Genomic DNA, 23,431 nt, shown 5'->3' on the forward strand with positions numbered 1-23,431 from the left:
GCAGTTATTGGTGCAGCAAATGCATTCAAAATTTTAGATGGCAAGAAATGAGAAAGAAACCATGCTGAGATTTTTATTCAAGTCTCAACTTAGTGATAGAAATGCTTTACCAATTTACATAGCACTAAAAACACCGGTTGTATTCATATGACAGAAGAATGGCAACAGAGGCTGCAGCTACATGAGATCTCAATAGCTTTTAAGGGCAGTTTTCAATCTGTACAGTTAATCCATTTATTATGCAAGTTACTGAAAGCACACTACAGGGGAGACAAGAGTGCGACTATTGTTTTAGACAAAACTGTAGATGCAAATATTTGCAAACAAGGCTATAAAAAAGTCAGTGGACCTCAGTTGGAAAACAGTTTTAAGTGACTGAATTAATGGCTTTACATTTCAGACTGGATAATTAAAAAAACATACTGAACATAAAAGACTCACAAATAGTACTTTACCACTCTCACAATGCCATACACACGGACAAGAGGCCTTCGTGATGGTTTGTAGGCTTTGTAAAAAATTAAGCCAACAGATGCAGGCAAGGGTTGCACAAAACTGGCAAAAATCTAATATCATGGCTCCATTTCCCCACGAGAATCATCACAGTTACATCTCAAACTAACCCAGCCTAAACTCTGGTTAGAGGTGCTAAAAATCATTCAATATATATAAGGTACGAAAGACCAAAAGTGAGAGTTCACGTGGTAGAAAGAACAAAGTAGCCATGAGCAGGGGTACAGGGTGAGGATCCAGGACGGGCCGAGTGTCGTATAAAAGGAAAAGTACATTTCAGAGAACAAAAGGGGGGCCGCGCGGCGCCACAAGCTATCACACTAATAAGCTTTCCGTTTTGCTGTGATAAATAATGGACCAAACAGTTTGAGCGACAGGGCCTTCTGGTTCGATTTCATGTCATAGTACAAAATGTCCAAAACATCAACATTAACGTAACAGATAACTGTAGGAAGTGCTGGGTGTGTTCTGCAACGTTGTTGTGCCAGGAGCACTGTATGATGACAAACAAAGAGGCCACCATCTTTAGCACTTGGTCCACTACAGTGGTAGTTAAAGGTCTTTCAGCTTTCTACAGCAGGTGGTTCCGTCTCTGCAGAGATGGAGTTGTCTGCTTCTTCGTTTGAGTGAGTGTGTTGCTCAGCTGGGCTGTCAGGATCCGGTCTAAAGAGAAACAAAATCATCAGTCACAACCATCGGTGTGTTTAGAATGGGATATCTTCAACAGGGTAGATGCACACGTAAGCTTGGTTATGGTTGACAACGGCTCTGCTTCCAAGGAAATCCATGTGTTTTTTTTTATTGTACAAGACCTGCTTTAATTTCCTGTCAGTTGCTAAGATACTTTATATTACGTCACATGGGATGTTCACCTGTTTGGGCTTGAAGCAGCATCATCATTATTCTCCTCCTCGGCAGGTGATTTTGGTTTTTCTTCAACGTCCATGTCATCTGTTTTCTGTTCTGAGTCCCCATTGACTGGAGTGGAGTCTAGAAAATGCCAACTCAGATCAATATTTAAGAAAATACACAAAAAATTGAAGTAAGGTGGAGGCACGATCAGAGTCGTCACATTTTACCTGCGTTTTGTGTCTCATTATCTTCTGCTTCCTTGTTCTCCGTTTTAGGTTTAGCTGCCACCTCCGCTTTGCCCACAAAGCGAAGTTTTAACTTGTTGTAGACCTCACTAGCTTTTTCCATGACTGCAGAGCTGGCTTTATACCGCCGAATCTATATTGTCCAAAAAAGTAGAGTTATGTATCATGTATAGTGTAATGAATATGTTTTCCAGTATTATACCTATGTGTTAATCCAGTCTGAGTACAAGGTGAGTTTCAAGTCATAAAGAAAACACGGTAGGTTTAACAACAGACAAGAAAATGCACCTTTTTCAGTGTGGCAATGACTTCAGCATTCTTATGTAGGATCTGGCTGGTGACAGGCACGGCCTCAAGTTCTGCCAGGGCTTGTAGACACCGCTCTATGTCCTAAAAATACATAACAAATAAATAGTAAAAATAGAGTTTTCATGCTGTAACAAAAAAACAGAAAGAATCAAATTCATAGATGTCACTTACTGGGTTGTCCACTTTGAGTGCAAACTTTATATCTGTGTGGAGTTTCTGTAGCTTTTCTTCTGGCGATGGCTCTGAATACGTACACACAAAGTAACAGTAAATATAACGAATTGTCCTCTGACGGAAACCTTATGCATAATTGATCTGTCTACCTGATGCACAGTTTTAGTCAACGCAAATACGTTTCCAACAGGCAATGATTACTAATCAGGTGCAGTTCATGGGAAACTGAGTATATGAGAGACTGACCCTTTTTCTTTTCCACTTTCTTCTCTGGTGGCCTCTCTGGTTTGCGTTTGGGCTTTTCAGGCTTAGACCTGAGAGAGAGGGAGAGGGGGAGGGGGAGAGAGGGGGAGAGAGAGAGAGAGAGAGAGAGAGAGAGAGGACTCTGTGATCTGAGTACGTCAAATATTAATGAAGTTCTTCTAATGAGGTTTGCATACAGAAGTCTTCCCTATTGTGCACTCACCTCGCTCTGGACTTCTCTTCTGATCGTCTGGCTTTCTTCTCTTTGAGCTCTTTCTCCTTTCTTTCTTTTCTCTCCTTCTCTTTCTTTATTCTTGCCTTCTTCTGGCTGTCAGCCTTCTTGGAATGTTTTTTCACCTTTTGATGGGTAAAGCACAAGTAGTTGTATGTGTCAACAAAACCTTGATTCAAACTCTGGTCATTTTACTTTGGATGAAGCCAAAAATAAAAAATTGTTTTCTCTATTTTTTTGAAAAAAGAGACTGTACCTCAGACGGTGGCGGAGAATCTGAGTCTGAGGGTGCAGGGATCGGGGGTGGAGGAGGTTTCTTGGACTTCTTCAGTGGATGATCATCTACACCTTCATCAGAGCTACTGCTGCTGTCACTGTCACTCCCTTTTTTACCCTTATCTTTGTCCTTTTTCTTTTTCTCCTCCTCCTCCTTCTCTCTCTCACGTAACCTGCGGATTTCCTCTGCCTCTTCCTTTTTCCGACGGTCTTCCAGCTCTTTTCTGCGCTCCTCATCTCGTTTTTTCCAGTCACTGATGGTGTCGGGTTCACTGTCACTGTTAGACAACAAAAACAGAGGTCCTGTTAACAACAAGCTTGTGTGTACCCTCACATTACAGTATTTGATAATTCGTTAAGTCTTCAGAGCTGCCTTACCTGTCGCTGTCAGAGGATGATGAAGGTGCTCGTTTTGCCGGGGTGGGTTTGGGTTTGGGTTTGGGTTTGGGTTTGCGTGCACGAGGCTTTGGTGCAGGCTTTTCTGTGAATGAAAAAAATAAGCAAGGACCATATTTACATCAGCAAAAACAGGAGAATGAAATCTTTACTTCAATATTAAACACAATTCATCTCCAGAATTTTGGATTAAGTTGAAACTGGTTCATCTGATCTTAGCCTGAATACACACCTTTCTTGCGTGGCTGTGGGCCCTTCCGAGGAGGCGGATCGGAGTCTGAATCAGACTTTGAGCCGGACTGGGATTCAGAGCCTGACAGAGCTGGCCGAGGCTTCTCGTCTTCTGAGTCGCTGACCGCTACTTTCTTCTCTGACCCCGATCCTGAGTCTGAGTCCGAGTCAGATGACGCCTTCTGCGACATCACAGAGAAAAAGGGATTTGGACCCAGACATATAGGAAGAAATCACAGACAGCCATGACAAAAAATATTCTACACGTACTACAGATACTCAAATGTGTGACAAGGCTGATGCTCACCTTTTTCTTCCCTCTGCCTCCTGCTTTCTTTCCACCTCGGCCACCGGCTTTCTTTTCTGGAGTAAAATCCTGTGAGAGAAAAAAAAAATGCAGCATTTATAGGCTGTTTCAGATCACACAACAATCATACCATATTTAGTGCATGTGTGTGTTTATGATTACCTGGTCACTATTCTTGCCAGAGTCAGATTCTGATGGTGTGGGTTCTGATTCAGAGGGGGATCCGCTCTCCTCTCCTCCATCTCGGTCGCTGGATGAACCCCGGGCCTTCTTTGGAGGCGGAGGCCGCTAAAATAGATAACAAGCACGCAAATGAAAGACCTGAACTTTAACAAGGACACATTTGCAGCTCCCTGTCATATACAGTCTTGTTGTTTTCAGTCCTAAAAATCTGACCTGAGAATTTGAATTAGTCATGGCTCATAATTATTGCTTTTGTCATTGCTATGACAACTCCTAATTAAAAAAAGGAAGCGACCTATAATTAGTGGCATGTTTTCTCCATCTCCTGTTTTCACTCCTATAAGTAGACAAATTCTCTGTAAATATCTGAACATTACTAATTGTAGAGGTAACAAAGTTGCTTGGTTGTGTATTGTGCCATCAGCAGCCCTTTTGTACACATAAATGGGACCATGGATATCATTTTTGTTAAGCTAACTAACACTGTTAAATTATAACCTAATGAGTTAATGATTTTTTTCAGCCATATCGGTGAATAGGCTGTTTAGTTTATTTCCAATAACAGTGAAATAAAACAGCAGCTACCTTAGCAGGTGGTGGCTTTCGCTTCACTCCTCCTCCTCGTCCTTGGTCGTCACTCCCAGAATCTGAGTCAACCTCACTTCCCGAGTCTGCTTTCTGAGGCACTGGGGCTTCTTCCTCATCATCATCGTCCTCTTCACTTCCTCCTCCAACACCGCCTCCTCCTCCTCCTCCTCCTCCTCCAGCATTGTTGCCCTCGCTGTCTGATGAGCTGGCTGGCTGCAGACCGAACCATGATAAAAACACTGATGCGAATGTTCCATTGAAATATACAGCACTCTACAAATCTAGTCTCTGAGTTGGAATTGCAGTATTTCAATCAAAAGTGATCAAAATCAAAATGACAAGGCAGTCCATTTTTATAGCACCTTTCAACAACCAGACAATTCAAATTGTGAGTTCTCAACAACTGACATACAAATCACATAAAACTTTGCTTTTATGTCTACATTTAAAGTATCTGTTAAAATTAGAGGTAATGTTGAATTCCAAATAATTCATGATTTATGATTTCTAATATCAGGAAAACTTACTGCAGGTGGAGCACTGTAGGAGGCATGTGGATTGTTCTGGATCTCCCATAAACCTTCATTGAATCCCTTCCTTTTGTTGGGCTTACCATAGCGTTCACTGTATTTTTCATAGGCAAAAAGGTCCTTTGGCGCAAGGAATGCACTGTGAAACAAACAAAAAAAGTGAACAATTTAACTTAACAAACAAGTTGTTTGCGCCACTGACTTGAGACATTACAATGGCAGACCATGCCACCTAGTGATGGATTAATATACTACAGGTGCCATCTTGTCAAACAGATGGCGCCTGATGCCAGATCAGACATATCAACACATCTCTCAAAAACATACTGCACACTCAAAGTGATAATCACTGTGAACCTGTCCTGAACAATATAAGGGATACTAACATGCAACAGCGAGATAAAAGTAGGGATTTGGGTTTCTGTGTCAACCCATTCTTCATGATATCAACCATGATATCATGCATCTGTAGCAAACTGATGACTCAAGGGTTGACATTAGAAGTTGGCACAGTCAATTCAACCATGCATGACGAGCGAAAAACTGTACAATGTATCATGAATTTCTGACAATTTTGTGCCCAAAAAAAAAAAAAAAATCCTAATACAAATACATACATTTTGGTTTAAACAAGTCTGGTGTCTACTCTAACAACTAATAATACAATACTGTACTCACGTTTCATGTGTCCCAAAGAAAAAAATTGGGATTTTATTAGGAGGTGGTTTCACTGCCCCATCGGCCACATCTTCGATCTGTAAACAAGCAAGATCTTTGAGCAAAAAGCACGAACCAAATGACAGACTTCACACAAGTTTTCTGGTGATGGTGCCATGTTTTGGTTTTGGTTATCTCTGGGAAAAAACAACGTATTGCATGTTTATTTTTCAACTGGCTGAAATTGTATGGATGCACGGTGCATATTGTGCAGTTTTAAGGGTTAGAGGGGGGGATTATTTTCTAGAAGATTATTGAGTTATCCCAAACGTCATTTCAAAAATAACAACGTTAGCCTCGCTGCTGTATCGTCTCCGTGCAGATTAACGTTAGGCCAACAGCATCTCGTGCAAATTACGCTGCTCCTACACTGACTGAAGGCCTGAAACACCGCCAGTCAGCCCGATGATAAATGAAGATATGTATGTGTGTGATAGGAATCCATGTTTGCCAGTGCCGAGGATACACAGAGAAGCTTCTACAGCGTCCCATGCAGATCAGCTCATCCCCTCCGCCCCTCCGGCTGCTGCTAACGTTAACGTTACTTGCTTACCCTGGCTGGCCAGTGGGGGTACCCCTTCATTTTAGCGAAAACCAGGTCTCCAGGCTGGAAGTTGTGTGGCATTGTCCCGCTCCTCTTTGCAGCCTGGATTTAAAAAGTATTCAGCTCCGTATTCTTTCGGTGTCTCTCTTCGTTTGCGTTTTTTTCAGGTCGACACGAAACCTGGAAACGATGGGGTTAGCTAGCAAGCTAACAGTACACTAACGTTACCGCGAGAAGAGACCGCCGAGCGAAGTTAGCCACAAGACAGAATACACTTCCGGTGACAGATCTGTGTACGCCTTCAAAATAATGCAGCCTCTGCTTATGTGAGGGAAATTAAATAATGCAACAGATTTCCTTATGGTGAAAAAGTCAAATTCAGGTCAGTGTGACTATAAAAGTAAAAACCTAAGCAGACTAGAAATTATCAGGGCATAGGATTTTTTTTATTTTTTTATTTTTATAGGGTCCAAGGACTGTAAATTGCCGAACTTAGAAATATCATGGCCACCAAAAGCAGGATCTCAACAGCTTTCAACAATATGTAAAGCAGTAAACAGATCAAACAGTGCTCCCTTTTGGAGTTGTGTCCCCAAAAAAGGGGGTCAAATTATCCATATATTACTTTTTAATCAGCTGCCAGTCTCATCATTGTCAAGGCAAATCGAATTTCAGGTGTGCAAGTGTCATTACAGACAATAACACGTACATTGTGCACTATCCATTAGAATCAGAGGAAAGACATGCTTTCAAGTTTTATTAAATTATTTACATTTCTTTTTCTAAGCAACTTCATTTGGTTTGTATTACTAATGCTTGCTTTCAAGGCATATCGAATGAGCATAAATGTTTCTGTGACAATATCACAAAATCTATGTGTAACAAATAAATCTATGTATTTCTTGAAAAGTTGATCTGATGATAAATTACATGGATATATTTAGAAATGACAATTATGTAAAGTTAATGACTATTATTCTACAAAATAAATGACCCCTCGTGGTCACACCGGAAATGGAATAGTGCACCATTGTGAGAACCTTCACTGATCCGGATGCAGCAGCCGTATCGCTTCCACCCGATACGACAATCACAGCGGAAGTCCCGCCCCTCCTGGCTCACCATTGGCCGCGGTACCATCAATTTCCTCTTCACCCAATGACAGATTACAATGTGGAAGGCTGCATTGACCTCCCCCCGAATTCACCTCTAGTACGCAGCCATGTTTCGGTCTTTGAGAAGTGTTCGGCAGTTTAACTGCAACCTCCTGACTTTACAAAGACTCAGCGTCAACTCTAAACTCCCCATCTGCACCTCCAGGATGGCCAGCTCGGAGTACAGGCTGGAGCGGGATACCTTTGGGGAGCTCAAGGTTCCGGCGGACAAGTACTACGGTGCTCAGACCGTCAGATCCACCATGAACTTCAAGATTGGGGGACCAAGTGAGAGAATGCCGATCCAAGTGATCAAGGCCTTTGGCATCCTGAAGAGAGCGGCCGCTGAGGTAAACAAGGACTATGGCCTCGACCCAAAGATAGCAGACGCGATCGTCCAGGCTGCAGACGAGGTTTCAGCTGGTAAACTGGACGATCATTTCCCTCTGGTGGTGTGGCAGACTGGCTCTGGCACTCAGAGCAACATGAATGTCAATGAGGTGATCAGCAACAGGGCTATTGAGATCCTAGGAGGGAAACTGGGCTCCAAGGATCCTGTCCACCCGAACGATCATGTCAATAAGAGTCAGAGCTCCAATGACACCTTCCCCACTGCCATGCACATTGCTGCAGCCACAGAGGTCCACCACGTCCTGCTGCCAGGCCTGCAGACTCTACACGATGCTCTGGCTGCCAAGTGTGAAGAGTTCAAAGACATCATCAAGATCGGGCGCACACACACCCAGGATGCTGTCCCCCTCTCTCTGGGACAGGAGTTCAGCGCCTACGTGCAGCAGGTGAAGTACAGCATTGAGAGGGTGAAGGCTGCCATGCCCAGGGTGTATGAGCTGGCAGCAGGAGGCACAGCAGTGGGCACGGGACTCAACACCCGCATTGGCTTTGCTGAGAAGGTAGCCTCCACCGTGGCCTCCCTCACGGGTCTGCCATTTGTGACTGCCCCCAACAAGTTTGAAGCTCTGGCAGCCCACGACGCTCTGGTGGAGCTGAGCGGGGCTCTGAACACGGTGGCCGTCAGCATGATGAAGATCGCCAACGACATCCGCTTCTTGGGGTCGGGCCCTCGCTCCGGCCTGGGGGAGCTCATCCTCCCAGAGAACGAACCAGGAAGCAGCATCATGCCAGGCAAGGTGAACCCCACTCAGTGTGAGGCCATGACCATGGTGGCAGCCCAGGTGATGGGGAACCACGTCGCGGTCACCATCGGAGGCAGCAATGGACACTTTGAGCTCAACGTGTTCAAACCAATGATGGTAAAGAACGTGCTGAACTCGGCTCGGCTGCTGGGTGACGCCTCAGTCTCCTTCACCAATAACTGCGTGGTGGGCATCCAGGCCAACAGGGAGAGGATCGACAAGCTCATGAATGAGTCTCTCATGCTGGTCACTGCACTCAACCCGCACATCGGTTATGACAAAGCGGCCACCATTGCCAAGACGGCTCACAAGAAAGGCTCCACGCTGAAGGCCACGGCCGTGGAGCTGGGCTACCTGACCGAAGAGCAGTTCGACCAGTGGGTGAAGCCAAGTGAGATGCTCGGGCCAAAGTAAACTCTGAATGCGCACGAAACACTACAGAACAAAGAAAGAACGCCCTCTCCAGTGTGAGAAAAGACTATTTACATTTAAATCAAAGCGGTTGAACTGTCTGGACAAAACATTCTCTCAGTCCTGAACATCTCTCATCTCTTAATAAACTATTTGAGAATCCTTTGCTGTTGTTTGATGCAGCTTTGTACTCTCACTGTGTTGCACACTGGTGGTGGTTTAATTACAGCTGAATCTCAACAGTACTCTGCCGTTTTGTTGAAACAAACAATTTCTAGACGCCTGATCTATTTCTGTCACACATTCACCTGTAGTGTGTAGTTACACCTGCTGCTCGACATTACAAGAATGTTGCACCATCAATACAACTTTGTCCTGCAATCACAAAATGTGTGTATTTGTATACCAACTTCTTTCTTTTGGTATTAAAGTCTTAAATACTTCTTGACTATTAGTTGGTACCTTCAGGGTAGTTCAGATTCACAACGTGCCATCCCAAATAATTCAGCATGCACTGCTGTACCTTTTGTGTTCCAGTTTACAGTATGTGTATGTGCAGAGTTCCCGTTAAATTAAAACTGTATTCATTAAAAACTGAGTATATTCTGGTTTCTGACATGTTTTTCTACACAATGTTTTTCTTGCATACACTCTCAGGTTTTAAAATATGCTATATTGACTGATGTGCTCTGTGTTCAAATCACAAGGATGAAAGTAGCGTCGAAATCAAATTAAAATCCTTTATTGTACTCATCAAGGATTACATCGAAAAAAGAACTTAATTCCAATTTAACAGATTTGATTTGGAAATGTAAAAAAAAAAAAAACTAGCTAACAGAATGTGATGTGCCGGTGTTCTGTACAGGCGACAAAGAAAACAAAACAAACATTTGCCACTCTTCTATTTGGTCCAGCTGACTTTGGGAATATCATAATGTTCTGTCAGGTTGTCCAGGTGGCGATTGAAATCCTGCAAACAATACAAACAAGATAAATTATCTATAGCTGATATAAGTAAGTCACTTCAAAGGTCAGATTTATTCTACAGACATTAATGCATGTTTTATTTTAAAAAATAAATAAATAAAATAGTAAAAATGTGCAGTTTTACAAGTCTGTATGGTGCTCTGCCAGGACTGACATGACTTACCTCAACTCTGTGTTTGTGTGTCTTTGAAGCTTTGTTCAAAATCCGCTCCATTTGCTTCAGGGACACAATGAGACAGAAAAAAAAATTTAATGTAAAAGAAAAAAATTAAAAATACAGGATCAACAAGTCAGATTTGACCAGTATACTATTAGACACACCCTAAATTGAATAAAATTCATTATTTGAGAGTGTCAGTGACAACAACATCTGTTGGCAATAAATCACTTGATAAAATAACTTACTGTAGCTCTAAATATTCCCTGTGTTTTTGAGCACATTAGCCATGTTGATCAGTTTACTCACAAGGAGAGGACACTATGTCCATGTAATGGTGCTGAACTATGTGTATGTTCCACAGAGCATTGTGATGCAATATTCACTGTTTCAAGAAATGACCTTTGTCCTTAGAATAGAAAAGGGCTAATAAACTGAGACTATGAAACATCTTTATACACTGCAGGGATAATGAAGTTTTTATTTATTTATTTATTTAGATGTTGGCCATCTCTTTTTTTCCTATTTTGAATATAATAAGCTTTTTGGTTAACATTAAATTTGAAACAGTACATCTAGTTAAATGACTAAAATCTTAATTGGTCATGTTTTACATGTAGAAAGTTTCCAATCCAAAAGTATTATTGAAATTTGTTCTGTTTAGATAGGGGCGTTTGTTTTTGCAACAACCACCCCTGTGTGCTTCTGGTGACTGGTGCCAAAAGCTTTGCTGATTGCTGAACTGTGTCAGAGTGTGGACCCTGAAACAAGCATGGCAATAAGGCTGATAGTTATTTATGCTAATTCACCTATTACATGCTTTGGTCTCACACTACTGCAGCTCTTTGATGCTGGAGGTCTATAACTTACTCTCTTCTCTTGCATCTTGTCAAAAGCAACTTGTGCCGGTGTCCTTTTGTCAACATATGCTTTCTGTGATTTCCCCTCCTCATCGTTTTGACTGGTCACGACCTGCTCCAAGCGATGCTTACTCTCCTTGTCCTTCTTCTTCTTCCTGAAAATAAAAAGAAAGATGTGTAACGCCCAGTTTATTTATCAGTGGCTTTCCAGGCCAAGCCCAACCATCAACAGGCAAGAAAACAGAAATTAATTAAGCTAGCTCAGACTAGGATGCCTTAACTTGCTAATGTTTTTAGCCACATGAAGCACTCTATAGTACCGCCACATGACAGCAGTGTCTACGACACATAAGCGACCGGAGGTTTTCAGCTGTACAAAGCTATTTTCAAAGTGAATGTGCACGAATATTACTCTACTATATATTCATTGAATCTCCGTTACTGCGATTGTAAGACTGTTTTTCTGTTAGCAAACGAGCTAACAATAGCGTCGCCTAAACTAGAAGGCGCTTTTTTATCAGTTACGACTGTATCTTAATATATCTGCATCGTCTCTTACAAAACATATTATTCAAAGCCTCAGAACTTACTTTTTCCCAGCTGAGATGCTCCCTAAACCTTTTATTTTCAGGGCTCCCCTCTGGGCCTTCTCGTACTCGGACATTTTTTCGAGAAGCTTTCCCTTCGTCTTCTTCTGGTTTGTTATTATACCACCTGACACACGTGCGCCGGTGCTGCCACCTGCCGGCCTGGTGCCAAAAAGCGATCGTCCGCCAGAGATTGATTTACCCACTCATTTTTACCTGTTGGAATACCTTTAAACAACCAATACAACCCATAAAAGACTACATTTCACCTGCCAAAAAGTTACTGCAGCTCCTGAAATGTTGTTTCTGCATCAAAATGACTTGATTTCACTCTTGGTGGTTTTATTTTACAGATTGTAGCCGACGCTAGCCGCTTGTGTCGGCCGTGTTGCAGTGTGTCTTCCAGTCCAGAGAGGGGCGGCAGATTATCTTCACACAGCCAAAGGCGGAGCAGAAAACGGAAGTGGAAGGAACTATGAAAGTCAAACTGTAGCATGGTGCGCTGCTAACGTAACGTTACAGTACAAAATGTCAGGATACAGTTTATTTAGGATCGTCACGTTGACCAGGAGCATCACAAACAACGGTGCGACGGCGCTGTGCAGGACGAGCACGTTAAACAGAACGCAGACATGCGGATACGCCAAGAAAGTTGGTGAGTGAAGAGGACATCTCTGCTCTCTGCTCATTTAAATATGCCTCAGTTGTAAGTATGTTGAGCTAACACGTTTAGTTACCCACACTGTATGCGATTAAGAGTGAGAAGTAAACGGTGGGTAATTGACAAATAGGGTTGTTTTTCTATTATTTACATATCCATTCATAGCTTCTGCACCCACCTGTGTGCAAATGCCATTAAGTCATTTCTAACTCAATGTCAGTGTCTTGTCTATTTTCATTCAACTCCAGTCACAGTCAGCGTGTCACTATAGTGATGTAAACATGACAAAAATTTCTTTCTGTGCTTCGCAGCGGCCAAAGGGAAAGGCAAAGGCATGATGAAAGAAGAGGTGAAAGGTCCAGAAGTGTGTAAAGACCCCATCAGACTTACTACTTATGCAGTGGGGGCCAACATCTTGAAGCAAGGAGAAGACCCTCAGCTGAAGCCTCATGACCAATATCCAGAGTGGTGAATATTACCTATTGCTTTCTGTCATCATCGTCTAGAATGAATGCTTTCTGGGTTTTGTCTAATTTCTTTTCCTCCTTCTCAATTCATTTTCTACAGTAAATGTACCCTACGCACATCTTTTACCCAAATCAGAATTGTTTCTGTACTTACTAAATCTTAACACTGTTCAGGTATCACATGCTGTTTGTTGTCTATTACTTTTTCTTTCTACACCTTTTTGATTATTTGGTGGTTGATTACAGTGTAAAATATATAAATTTATGCACAAAATAACAGACACATTTGCAAGTCATGTTCTTTTTAAAGTTATATTGGACACTTGTATAACTTAAGTGTGTTGTGTGGGTGAAAAAGGCTTTTCATGTGTATAATAAGTTTACTTATTTAATCACAAATACGTCTAAACATACTTAGCCAGGAATGCTGATTCTTATATATTTTTTTCCATTAATCTAATTTTATCATTCATTTAGGTTGTTCCAGTTGAACTTGGGAGAGCCCAAAAAGCTGCACGAGCTGGACCCAGAAGGCTGGAAATATTGGAAACGTCTGAGGAAAGAAAACATTTGGCGTTTCAACAAGATTCATAAAGGGAAGAAGATGTAGAACTTCACTGGACTGACAGAGGTCTTCTCTTCCTGTATACTGGCTCGCTTCAGACACTGTGGTGGGAATGACCTGAAGTGGTTTATGTTCAGAGCCAGTTCAGCTTCCCGACTGACATGTCAATTGACCGACTCTTTGCCTCTTCCAGCGTGTTGTTTGGAATCATGCATCACATTCAGTGGGCATCTGGGGATTTTACTTGAAAGCTGTGAGAGAGTTCATCATTGGTTGTGTTAAAAATGGTTAATGGTAAGACCCAACACTCAAAGTGTAATGGGTTACAACACACAATCGGGGTAGGGCATCCAAAATTAAACAGTCCGCTAAAATTTAACATCATAAGCTCAAGACAGACAGACACAGTCTTGACCTTAGGAGCAGTTGTTGTCCTGAGTTGTCCATGTTATCACGCAGTCTCCTTCAGCAGATGGCATCATGAAATTTAATACATTTGAATTTCAATGGTATACAGTTCTGTAGTGTTGTTTTAGGGGTACTGCATTGCATTGAGTTAATTTATACATGTATGTATGAAACGGCCTCTTGACACAAATCACTTTTTCATTGTTTTGTTTTTTTCCAGACTCATTATAAATAAATACATTACATGAATATCCTGCTGATGTGTTGCCTTTTATTCTGGCAGAATGCCTCATCATAGGGCTGCACATTTAATCTAAATATTATCATAATCACAATATGGCCAAGTGCAATATCCAAGTCAAATAATAATGAAGTACTGTGGTGCTGCAGAGTCGCCCTGGCTGACAAGTCTTGTTCTCCCGATATTAGAAAACATGTTTGTTTGGTACAAACCTCAACAAATGTCACATCATGATCTTAAGTGCTTGCCAGTGAAAATAAAAATTAAGATGCACAAATGAGCATCCCCACTAACTGTGAATGATATCGCAATCTTAAAATATGTCAGAAATAATCTGTAAAGGTCATAACTTGAGACTTGACTTCAGTTTATTTTTTTTTGTGGACTGGTTGTCACTAGTTTACCCTTTAAAAGTGATGGAGAGGGAATATTTTTGCTTGAGCGGAAATAAAGAATGTTCTTCTAAAATTGTTTTTGAACAGGTTAATAAATACAACAATAATCTTATTTGACAAGCAGACCTACTAATATTTTTTCTTTTTATAACAGCCGGATGCTGGGGGTTAGACTGACTTTTCTTGGGTAGGAATAAAGTGACTTGACAAGGGACTTGACTTAAAGGTGCAATATGTAAGATTTTCAGTATGAAAAGAGAAAAATATACTAAACTTGCCAACAGAATGTAAAGAAGGGTCAATGAAATTTGCTGTGTTTTTGTTGTTCTTTTCTGAGCATGCGACATCTATTCCATGTCTGGGAGAAGGACCCCTCCTCTGTGGCTTAAAGTTTAATCTCCCCTCCTTTTTTTATTTTTTCCAATTTGGCAAGTTTTTCCTCACTCGAATTGAGGGTCTAAGGTCAGATGATATCATATAATCTGATTTGAAGAGATAAAAGTTTTGGGCTTATGCAAAAAACGGCTTGTTGATTAATTTATTTACAGGCAAAGGGCCCAGGGTGTCATGCAAGCTAGAACCGCCACCGTCCACCATCTATTGTTGTTCCTGGCGTATTCCTGATGTGAAACGTGACACTTCAGATAAAAATCGCAGCCATGCCTGCGGCAAGTGTGAACTGGGTCGATAGGAGATTGTTCTAAAAAAACAACCCATGTTGACCCACACATTTTGGTGGAAAGCGGTAAGATTCTTACATATTGCACCTTTAACTGGGGGACTGGAGTTGACATGGAGAAAAATGGGACTCCGACTTGGACAAATCGACTTGAGTTTTAGAAATGGTTTTAAAACGAATTAGTGGCTGATTACTTATACTTTACATGTCTCAGTCTATGAGTAAGAAACATGTGGGCGGGCAGTACATCTGATAGTATCTGCTCATTGAAAAAGTTGAAATGGTGAAATGGTGTTGCCATGACAACGCTGCATGCAAATGATCGAGGCTGCCCGGGGACTGCAGAAATGAGGAACCGAAAAGAGAAGCACATCATCTGGGGCACAAAATCACGTAAGATTGGAAGGCGGATTGTGTGTAACAAGCATGAGACTTGTCTCTTTATGTAAACGGCCCCCGTTCCTCTTTCTCCACGCATGGATCTGAACATCGGTCCCGGACTTTGCCTCTTGTGAAGTCGGTAAGTCCGAACTTTTTCCCTCTTCTTTCATAAACTTGCCAACAGCGCGCCAATGGCGGAAGAGGCAGGCGGTGTCGCATTTATTTATCGACGTCGTTTCATTTTCTGGTGTTGCTCAAGTTTAATATCCTCTGCAGTGTGTGTGTGTGTGTGTGTGTGTGTGTGTGTGTGTGTGTGTACAGTTACAGCTTGGTTTTTATTTCCCCGCCACACATGCTCATTTAACTTGACGACGGGAAAACCCGAGCTAATGTTTACAACCTGTAGTTTTGTGGCACAGCCGCCGAACAGGTGCGAGATTCATCCAACATTAAACCTCTCACAGGACATCGGAGTCAGTCGCATCCTGAGGGGGTAACATGGAGACTTTCAGGGGCAGATTTCAGCAGCACAAAGTTTAAGTTTAGTGTCCCACACCCTTTTTTTGTCAGTGGTGACACATACGACGATGGAGGAGGGGAGAATGAGTATTGGTGCTCTGAGTGAAGATGTCCTGAACAAGCTGTCTACCATGTTGGACAACTCCTCCTGCGGGTGGAGGCAGCTGGCCGATGCGGTGTCCGAGCAACCGAAATTCCGCTGCAGGTGAGATCCTGAATGCATCACGCCAAGAGGCTACCAGCACCCATAACAGCATTCAGATGGTTTTACACCTTTTTAATGACTAAAATGGCTCATTTGAACACTTCATCCTTCATAACAAGTATTTTCTTTGATATATGACATAATAAAAAATGTTTGTACATTGCTGCAAGCAGGGCCATAGCCAGGATTTTAGAAATACCATGGTCATGCCCCCACCACAACCAGTCCATTGAGGACATTTTGAAGACTACAGTATAAATCCATGCATTTCTCAACACTTAAGCAATCGCTTTGGAAGTAATATCAGCCACAGCAAAAAGATTGAATTGGACTCAAATTTTAACAGAAGAAGAACAACAAAAGTAATAAATATGGTCAATTTTGATATGAATTTATTAAACTTATATCTTTGCAAAAGATAACTGAGTGACATGGGTAACACTGCATTATAACCATGATTAATAAATGGTAAGCTTAATGTTTGTTAGTTAAGTAATTTCACAGTTAAGAAACTATGCAATTTATAAAATATTTATGAAGCAGGTGTAAAGGTTAAAAACATCATTTGCAACTCTAATGGCCATCCAAAAAATGAACCACGCAGCATTTACTAAGCATTTACAAAGTTTTGTGAACATCGATTGTAACTTTCAAATAAAGGATTGCTAATTAATAGTTTATAAAGCATTTAATTGCATCTTCACAGTGAAATAACTATTTACTAAGGTTTGATTAACTGTGAATTTGACATTTTTTATGATGTACAATAATTTGTTTTAATGATCTGACTAAAATTAAGATTAAGATATCAAAGACCCAGAAAAAATACTGAGGGCATGACCTCAATGTGCTCATCAGTAGCTACGGCCTTGCCTGCAAGTGTCCCTGACTGACAGCACACCTTCCATTTTACTCTCTTTCTATACATAGTGAGAGGGAGCTGACCAACTGCTCACTCCAGGTGCTTAGCGTTGAAGGCAGCCCAGGACGTGCCCTCCTGGCATGGCTAGCTGATCGTTCCTGCTCCCTGGACTTCCTGCTTCACTGCCTGAGGAAGATGGACCACAAGGAAGCTGTGCAGTACCTCACCACCACAGGTAAAGCAGAAGTTACATATGCAAATATATAGAAATGTTTTTCAGGAACTACCCCATCAATGATAAAAATTTTTTAAAAAATTCACCAGATAAACTTGGGTTGGTAACAGTAGCAGTTCATTATACAGGTTCACAAAGATGATAAAAGGTGGTGTTAATTTGAGTTTTCCCAGAAATCCACAATATTAACTTTAAACTATTGTGTAGTATTGATAAATTATGGGATTTTCAAAAAAACAATTGATAAATAGCCAGGGGTAGGAAGAGTAGCCAAACACTGTAGTCAACTAAGAGTAAGTGTACCACATTAAAACTACTCTCAGAAGTTTAAGTTACTCGATAAACTTTCCTAAAGAGTTGAGTTGTTGCTTTAAGATTTCTGTATTGCATGTTCACAATCCCACATTAAACATCTGTGGGCTATTAAAAATGTTTAATGTCCACTCTGCCCATTGCTGTACCCCTATTTACCATGTTCTGATTAGAGTTTGAATGTATATTTAGTCAAGGATGGTGGACATTTTGGTGCACTGGCTCTTCATTTGTGCATATACCTATTTTCGATATGGACATTTGGTGTGTGTGTGTGTCCGCCCGCGTGCGTGTATGTGATCGTGGCAGAGCTGATCCAGATCACCGTGCAGCCACAGTCCCAGCAGGCCACAGCGGGCAGCAGGGTGGTGTTGACCTGCAGAGCCTCTGGTCCCCCTGGACTCTGCTACCAGTGGTTCAGAGGCAAAGAGGAGGTCAGTCCAACATTGTATTTGACTATAGAAGAAAAAAAGGATTTGATACTTTTTATACTGATGGACACAAATCATGTTCTTTTTTGAAACTAATGTTATTTCTAAGTTTTGTTTTGTTTTGTGATGTCTACTAGATTTTGGATGCGACTGGGAGCACACCAGAGCTGGTCCTGTGTCCTTTAGCCCCGATCCACCAAGGTCACTATATCTGTAGGGTGAATCATGGAGAAAACGGCATCTTCTCTCAGTGGGCCCATGTTCGCTTAGTCTGCTCTGCAGGTTCCTCCACTCTTCTTACTTCTTTTTGCCCAGCTTGTTTTATTTCATCTCCTGGCATGTGATTTAACATCATTTAAAATTATTTAATCTCAGGCAGCAGCAGCAGCAGTCTGTTTCCAGGCTCAGTGAGTGGGCTGCTTATTACCCAGCAGCCTCAGTCGCAAGCAGTGTCTGAGGGAGACACTTTGCTCCTGGAGTGCCATGCGGAGGCAAACCCCCCTGCACAGTACGAGTGGTACCACAACATGGTGCCCATGAAACAACACAAGACTTGTTCCCTCAAGGTAAGTGTATTCTTTTGTTGGCTTTTGATTATTTGTTTTATTCTATTTTTAACTACATAAAGAGAAGCCATGTGAAATATAAGAAATTGAGTCAGTGTAAAGATGATCTAAATCAGAATGATGTAATAGATCAGGTCCAAAAGCACAATTTGGCTTCATCACAAGAAAAGTTTAATAAAGCTTATATTAAAACGCTACAATTACATTTTTGTTCATCTTCATATGAAAGGAGACACTTTAAGGCCAAACCAGTACAGTTGTTAGCACATTTTAAGCAAAGTTGACCAATAATTATAAAACGATTTGGTCTGTGTTTGTGTTTGCTCTGTGTAGCTGATGTTGTTTATTCTTATGTTCCTGTAGATCCCATGTGTTACCACAGCACACAGAGGACAGTTCAGATGCAGGGTGTTCAATTTGTATCACGAGGCGTGGACAGACACAGCAGCAGTCACTATTGGTGAGACTGTAGTAATATAGAAACTGTAATAATATATTACCAGAAATATTATTAGTAATGTGTTATATTATTACCATTACAGTAATATATTACCGTAACGTGTTACTTTTGTAATGCATTATCCCCCAAAACTAATGATCATATTATTATTACTTTGGAGAAATTTGTAAACACAGACGGATTAGCATTTAGTCACACATTTACAGCTCAAGGTCACATTAAACTGCAGTTCCGTGCAGTGAATAACTTCCTGTTTTACACTTTCATGCAGGTCCCAGTTCCATCACTGAAGCCTCGTGGGTAGAAGTTGACCGTGGTCTAGGTATTTTTTACATTTTGATTGAATATTCATGAAGGAATAGAGGAACTACGGTAGAATTTCCTATGTCCTATGACGGATCATTCCATCACACATCAATTCCTCTTTTTTATGTGCATCAGTGAAAAAATAAAGATTATCATGTAGGCTTATTTTGTGTGTTTCAGTGCAACTCATTTGATGGCTAGTATTGGTAGGTTGACTATGTACTGAAACCTTTAATAGAAAGCAGTGTTGACGGTGTGTGTAGTTACCAAGCACTGTAGAAATGAAAGTGAGACATTAAACAAGCAAACAGTCTGAGCTCTGGATTTTTTTACTATAATTAAATCTTTTATTACTTGTGTTGACAGACTCACAGGAAGTACACAGGTCAACCTACGGACCAGGAGTAAATCCACTACAACAGATAGCCAATCCGCCCCCATCAGACAAGAATTTCCATGGTGTCTTATGGCCAAACAAATACTGTGGTTATGATTAACAAAAGACAATAAACACTTTTACTTTAGGTCAGTTGTTCTTTCCTAATGCCCTGCCTTTTCCCCCACAGCAACAGACAAAGTAGCTCTCCTGATCGGCAACATGAACTACCGCTACCACACTCAGCTGAGTGCGCCCATCGCTGACGTCCACGAGTTGACCAACCTACTTAGACAGATGGACTTCAAGGTGGTTTCACTACTCGATCTCAACTGGCAGGAGATGCACAGCGCTGTTACAGAGTTCCTCTTGCTGCTTGACAAAGGAGTCTATGGTCTGTCTCTTGTCCATCTGGACACTACTCACAATATGTTTATGTTCATGTTGTTTCATATCTGTACCTGTGGTTTTGAAGATTGAAACTATACACGGATCTATTGCTACATTATCATGACATTTAAGGTCCAGTGTGTAGGATTTAGGAGGAATCACAGGCAGAAATGGAACATAATATTCACGATTATGTTTTATGTTAGCGTACAATCACCTGAAACTAAGAATCATTGTGTTTTCATTACCTTGGATATTGATAACAATTGATAACAGTCCTTTGTCTTTCCTTCCACAGGCTTGCTGTACTTTGCTGGTCATGGTTATGAGAATTTTGGCAACAGCTTCATGGTTCCCATCGATGCACCGTTCTCCTACACATCAGAGCACTGTTTGTGTGTACAGAATATACTGACGAGGATGCAGGAGAAAAAGACCGGACTTAATGTATTTCTGCTGGACATGTGTCGCAAAAGGTGTGAATGTTCATTTTAATTTGATGGATTGATTTGACCAGTTTTCTGTAATGTTAAATTTAGATCATATGCTGTAGCATACATTTTCTTTTTTCAGAAACCCACATGATGATATCATTGTACAACCAGGACTGATCAAAGTGACAGCAAATATAGTGTTTGGATACGCCACGTAAGTCTCGAACTAAGTTGGTGTCACCTGCTCTGCTTTTTAGTATGGAATGAATCCAGTGCTGTAGACAACAGACTAAATTTACATGTCTAAATTAATCTCCCTGCTTTAGGCGATGAGGTGTCACTTATATGTGGCTTGTTTTGTTTAGATGCGTTGATGCAGAAGCATACGAAGTGAAAAGGGAGGAAGTGTCAAATGGCATTTTCATAAGCTTCCTCAAACGGCGTGTGTGTGAAGATGAGAAAGTCACAGTCATGCTTGACAGAGTGGCTGAAGGTATGTAGACATGTGACACGTGCACATGTGAAAGCTGAGATGTCTAATTCAGGCCTACAGTAGATTTGCTTACGCAATAAGCTATCTATGTTGCCTGATGTTTTAATGTTTGAGATGATCCTATGAGACCGACGCAGCTCCTGTGTGTGAATTTTCCCCCCACCTATACGATGCATGTGCGCTTCCTTGATCGAATTCAGATTATTAAATGTTCGTCTGTTAACTGATATTACTGTTTATGTTCGGGATGATAGAGAATGGAGAAAAAGTGCACTATACATAGATGTGCAGTTCTGTAACAACACTAATAAAAGGAATACTGTGTGTTTTCTTACCAGACATGGGTCGCTGTGCGATCACACGAGGGAGGCAGGCTCTGGAGCTGCGCAGTAATCTGTCTGAAAGACGCTCCCTCACTGATGCCATACAGACTTCCGACTGCTGCTCCGAGTCCTATTCGGCCAGAAACCTGCAGTGGGCTGTTGCTCACGGTACTGTTTTCACAAGCATGAGCTGAAAGGGACAGTTCACCACACAATATTTTCCCTCTTACCTGTAATAAGATTCATCCATCTAGATTGATTGGGTGTGCGTTTTGTCTGATGTCTGCTTTCTCTTGGATATAACTCAACTGGCACTCGGCTTGTGATGCTTGAAGCAAACAAAAACATGTTAAACAGAGCAACTATGTCTCTCTCAAGAGATCATAACCCGGTTACTCAAGATAATCCACAGACGTTGTTGTGAGCAGTTTCATCTTCTTTGAACTGTTCCTCTAAATGTTGAAAAATTGTAAATTACTGAATTTAATGTCTGCATTAAAATCAAAACATTTTTGTAGCGTAAACTTAATACTGAACTCAACTGTCTCTCCCCACAGTTCTACCACAGAGTCTTTGCCTGCAGTTTGACTGTGGTGTGAAGGTTCAGCTGGGGTTTGCGGCCGAGTTCTCCAACGTCATGGTCATATATACTCGCATACTTGAGAAGCCCAAAGAAATTGTCTCCTGCTGTGCTCAGCTTACTGACTTCCCTGAGGTTTGTTAGCTGATATTACATACGTCGATTTGAAAATGTTAAAGATAGAGATTTTTGTTCCTGGCCATGATGACTCGTCATGGTTATGATCTGGAATCTGTCAGTGTCCCTATAAGCAGGAATGTATTTGAAATCACGGATACTTGTACACTGTATTTCTATGCTATTTTTCCAGGATGTGGACATTGATTTGAAGAAGACTAACCAGGAGACTCTGCTTGAAGCGGGCAGTTTATTATTGATCAAAGAAAATCTTCCTTCACCCGAGGTTCCTAGTCTCTACACACGCATCCGGAGCCTGCAGAGACTCAAGGTCAGATACACATTAATTGTTTTCATATTTATTTCTCTTATTTCTATCCCACAAAAAAAAACTGATGAATGTCAATGTGCCCTCAGGAGACAAACAAGTAGTATTTGGCACAGTCAAGAATAAGCCAATTTAAATGTTTTCTCAGCATTTACCTTGAAAAGATGTCAGTAAATCTACTGCTTAGAGAAATCTGGTCTCACAGTTGTGAAACCCTGTATTTCTTTTTTCTCTAACACTAAAAAAGCATTTTGTCCACTGACTTTTCAGACGGAGCTCACCTTCACCACCTGCCTTCATTACACCTATTCCAACATGGATGAAGAAGTGCAGGAAAGGCAAACAGTGACAGTTGGTAAACCGCTGGTCTCCAAACTCAATCTGCATGAACCACGAGTGCCTCACGCCTGCTCTGGCTCCTCATCCTTCAGCCTTGACTCCTTCACCGTTACCGAGGGCCCTTCCTTTGCCTCTGTTGGTTCAACCTCCAGTGATTGGTCATATTATGCACAAACTTCCAGAGAATCTTCCAGCACTGACTCTCCAACTACATCCAGAAGTGCCAATATACCGGAGGAGACTGACAGTCCTGAATTATTTGATGCCCCTAAATCCCTTGTTGCCAGCAAAAGCTTGCCCCACAGCCAAGTAAATGACACAAACTACAAATTTAGTGACATGTACAATTTTCATTCTCACTAAGAGGAGATTTGATCATTACACACCGATAAATCAGAGGTACACATAATGAAAAGATGGGGATAAGCATTTAAAATGGTCATTTCAGAGATATGTGGTCCATTTAATTGTTATCTTCATATTAACTATGCATTCAATGCTTGTAAAGTTTTATTACATTTTTATAACCATCTGATACAAAATGATGAATTGAAAAAGTAATTACACTGCGGATCAACTTTGATGTGTGTTCTGAGTGTAGGAGGGAAGAAATTAAACAACCTTCTAAGGTGATTTAACTTAACTTTTGTCACATGTCATGCATGTTTGTACAGTTTCTTGGCATCACTGCATTTGCATGTTTTTTGT

General features: G+C 41.3%; 5 protein-coding genes across 6 annotated transcripts; 3 read left to right on the plus strand and 2 right to left on the minus strand.

Moving 5' to 3' along the window:
* Nucleotides 1-59: 59 nt before the first annotated feature.
* On the minus strand, nucleotides 60-6,600 carry hdgfl2 (HDGF like 2). The gene is made up of 16 exons (XM_037115482.1): nucleotides 6,350-6,600; nucleotides 5,758-5,834; nucleotides 5,077-5,218; nucleotides 4,547-4,762; nucleotides 3,941-4,066; nucleotides 3,779-3,847; nucleotides 3,473-3,653; nucleotides 3,223-3,325; nucleotides 2,825-3,122; nucleotides 2,560-2,693; nucleotides 2,340-2,407; nucleotides 2,091-2,161; nucleotides 1,899-2,000; nucleotides 1,593-1,743; nucleotides 1,386-1,503; nucleotides 60-1,176 (listed from the first exon to the last, which is right to left on the minus strand). Exons 1-16 carry the CDS (start codon nucleotides 6,419-6,421, stop codon nucleotides 1,077-1,079), a joined length of 2,028 nt encoding a protein of 675 aa, XP_036971377.1. The 5' UTR covers nucleotides 6,422-6,600; the 3' UTR covers nucleotides 60-1,076.
* An 892-nt stretch (nucleotides 6,601-7,492) lies between these two features.
* On the plus strand, nucleotides 7,493-9,224 carry fh (fumarate hydratase). The gene has a single exon (XM_037115483.1). It carries the CDS (start codon nucleotides 7,563-7,565, stop codon nucleotides 9,060-9,062), a length of 1,500 nt encoding a protein of 499 aa, XP_036971378.1. The 5' UTR covers nucleotides 7,493-7,562; the 3' UTR covers nucleotides 9,063-9,224.
* Nucleotides 9,225-9,785: 561 nt separating this feature from the next.
* On the minus strand, nucleotides 9,786-11,808 carry fam32a (family with sequence similarity 32 member A). The gene is made up of 4 exons (XM_037115485.1): nucleotides 11,654-11,808; nucleotides 11,074-11,218; nucleotides 10,210-10,263; nucleotides 9,786-10,029 (listed from the first exon to the last, which is right to left on the minus strand). The coding sequence occupies exons 1-4, from the start codon at nucleotides 11,725-11,727 to the stop codon at nucleotides 9,961-9,963; spliced, it is 342 nt and encodes a 113-aa protein (XP_036971380.1). The 5' UTR covers nucleotides 11,728-11,808; the 3' UTR covers nucleotides 9,786-9,960.
* Nucleotides 11,809-12,064: 256 nt separating this feature from the next.
* mrpl54 (mitochondrial ribosomal protein L54) lies at nucleotides 12,065-14,002 on the plus strand. Its single transcript, XM_037115484.1, has 3 exons — nucleotides 12,065-12,305; nucleotides 12,623-12,779; nucleotides 13,256-14,002. The coding sequence occupies exons 1-3, from the start codon at nucleotides 12,179-12,181 to the stop codon at nucleotides 13,386-13,388; spliced, it is 417 nt and encodes a 138-aa protein (XP_036971379.1). The 5' UTR covers nucleotides 12,065-12,178; the 3' UTR covers nucleotides 13,389-14,002.
* Nucleotides 14,003-15,362: 1,360 nt separating this feature from the next.
* On the plus strand, nucleotides 15,363-23,366 carry malt2 (MALT paracaspase 2). 2 transcript variants are annotated; one of them, XM_037115834.1, is made up of 17 exons: nucleotides 15,364-15,586; nucleotides 16,018-16,171; nucleotides 17,102-17,268; nucleotides 17,890-18,014; nucleotides 18,149-18,293; nucleotides 18,387-18,577; nucleotides 18,941-19,037; nucleotides 19,309-19,359; nucleotides 19,710-19,802; nucleotides 19,910-20,113; nucleotides 20,408-20,585; nucleotides 20,683-20,757; nucleotides 20,909-21,036; nucleotides 21,375-21,527; nucleotides 21,917-22,074; nucleotides 22,250-22,387; nucleotides 22,655-23,366. In XM_037115834.1, the coding sequence occupies exons 2-17, from the start codon at nucleotides 16,035-16,037 to the stop codon at nucleotides 23,084-23,086; spliced, it is 2,472 nt and encodes an 823-aa protein (XP_036971729.1). In that variant the 5' UTR covers nucleotides 15,364-15,586; nucleotides 16,018-16,034; the 3' UTR covers nucleotides 23,087-23,366. The 2 variants fall into 2 exon arrangements, with proteins under 2 accessions (XP_036971730.1, XP_036971729.1); XM_037115835.1 differs by lacking the exon at nucleotides 19,710-19,802 and having other exon boundaries at nucleotides 15,363-15,586.
* The last annotated feature ends 65 nt before the right edge of the window (nucleotides 23,367-23,431 follow it).

Source organism: Acanthopagrus latus, chromosome 11 (assembly GCF_904848185.1).
Source record: "Acanthopagrus latus isolate v.2019 chromosome 11, fAcaLat1.1, whole genome shotgun sequence".
NCBI lineage: Eukaryota > Metazoa > Chordata > Actinopteri > Spariformes > Sparidae > Acanthopagrus > Acanthopagrus latus.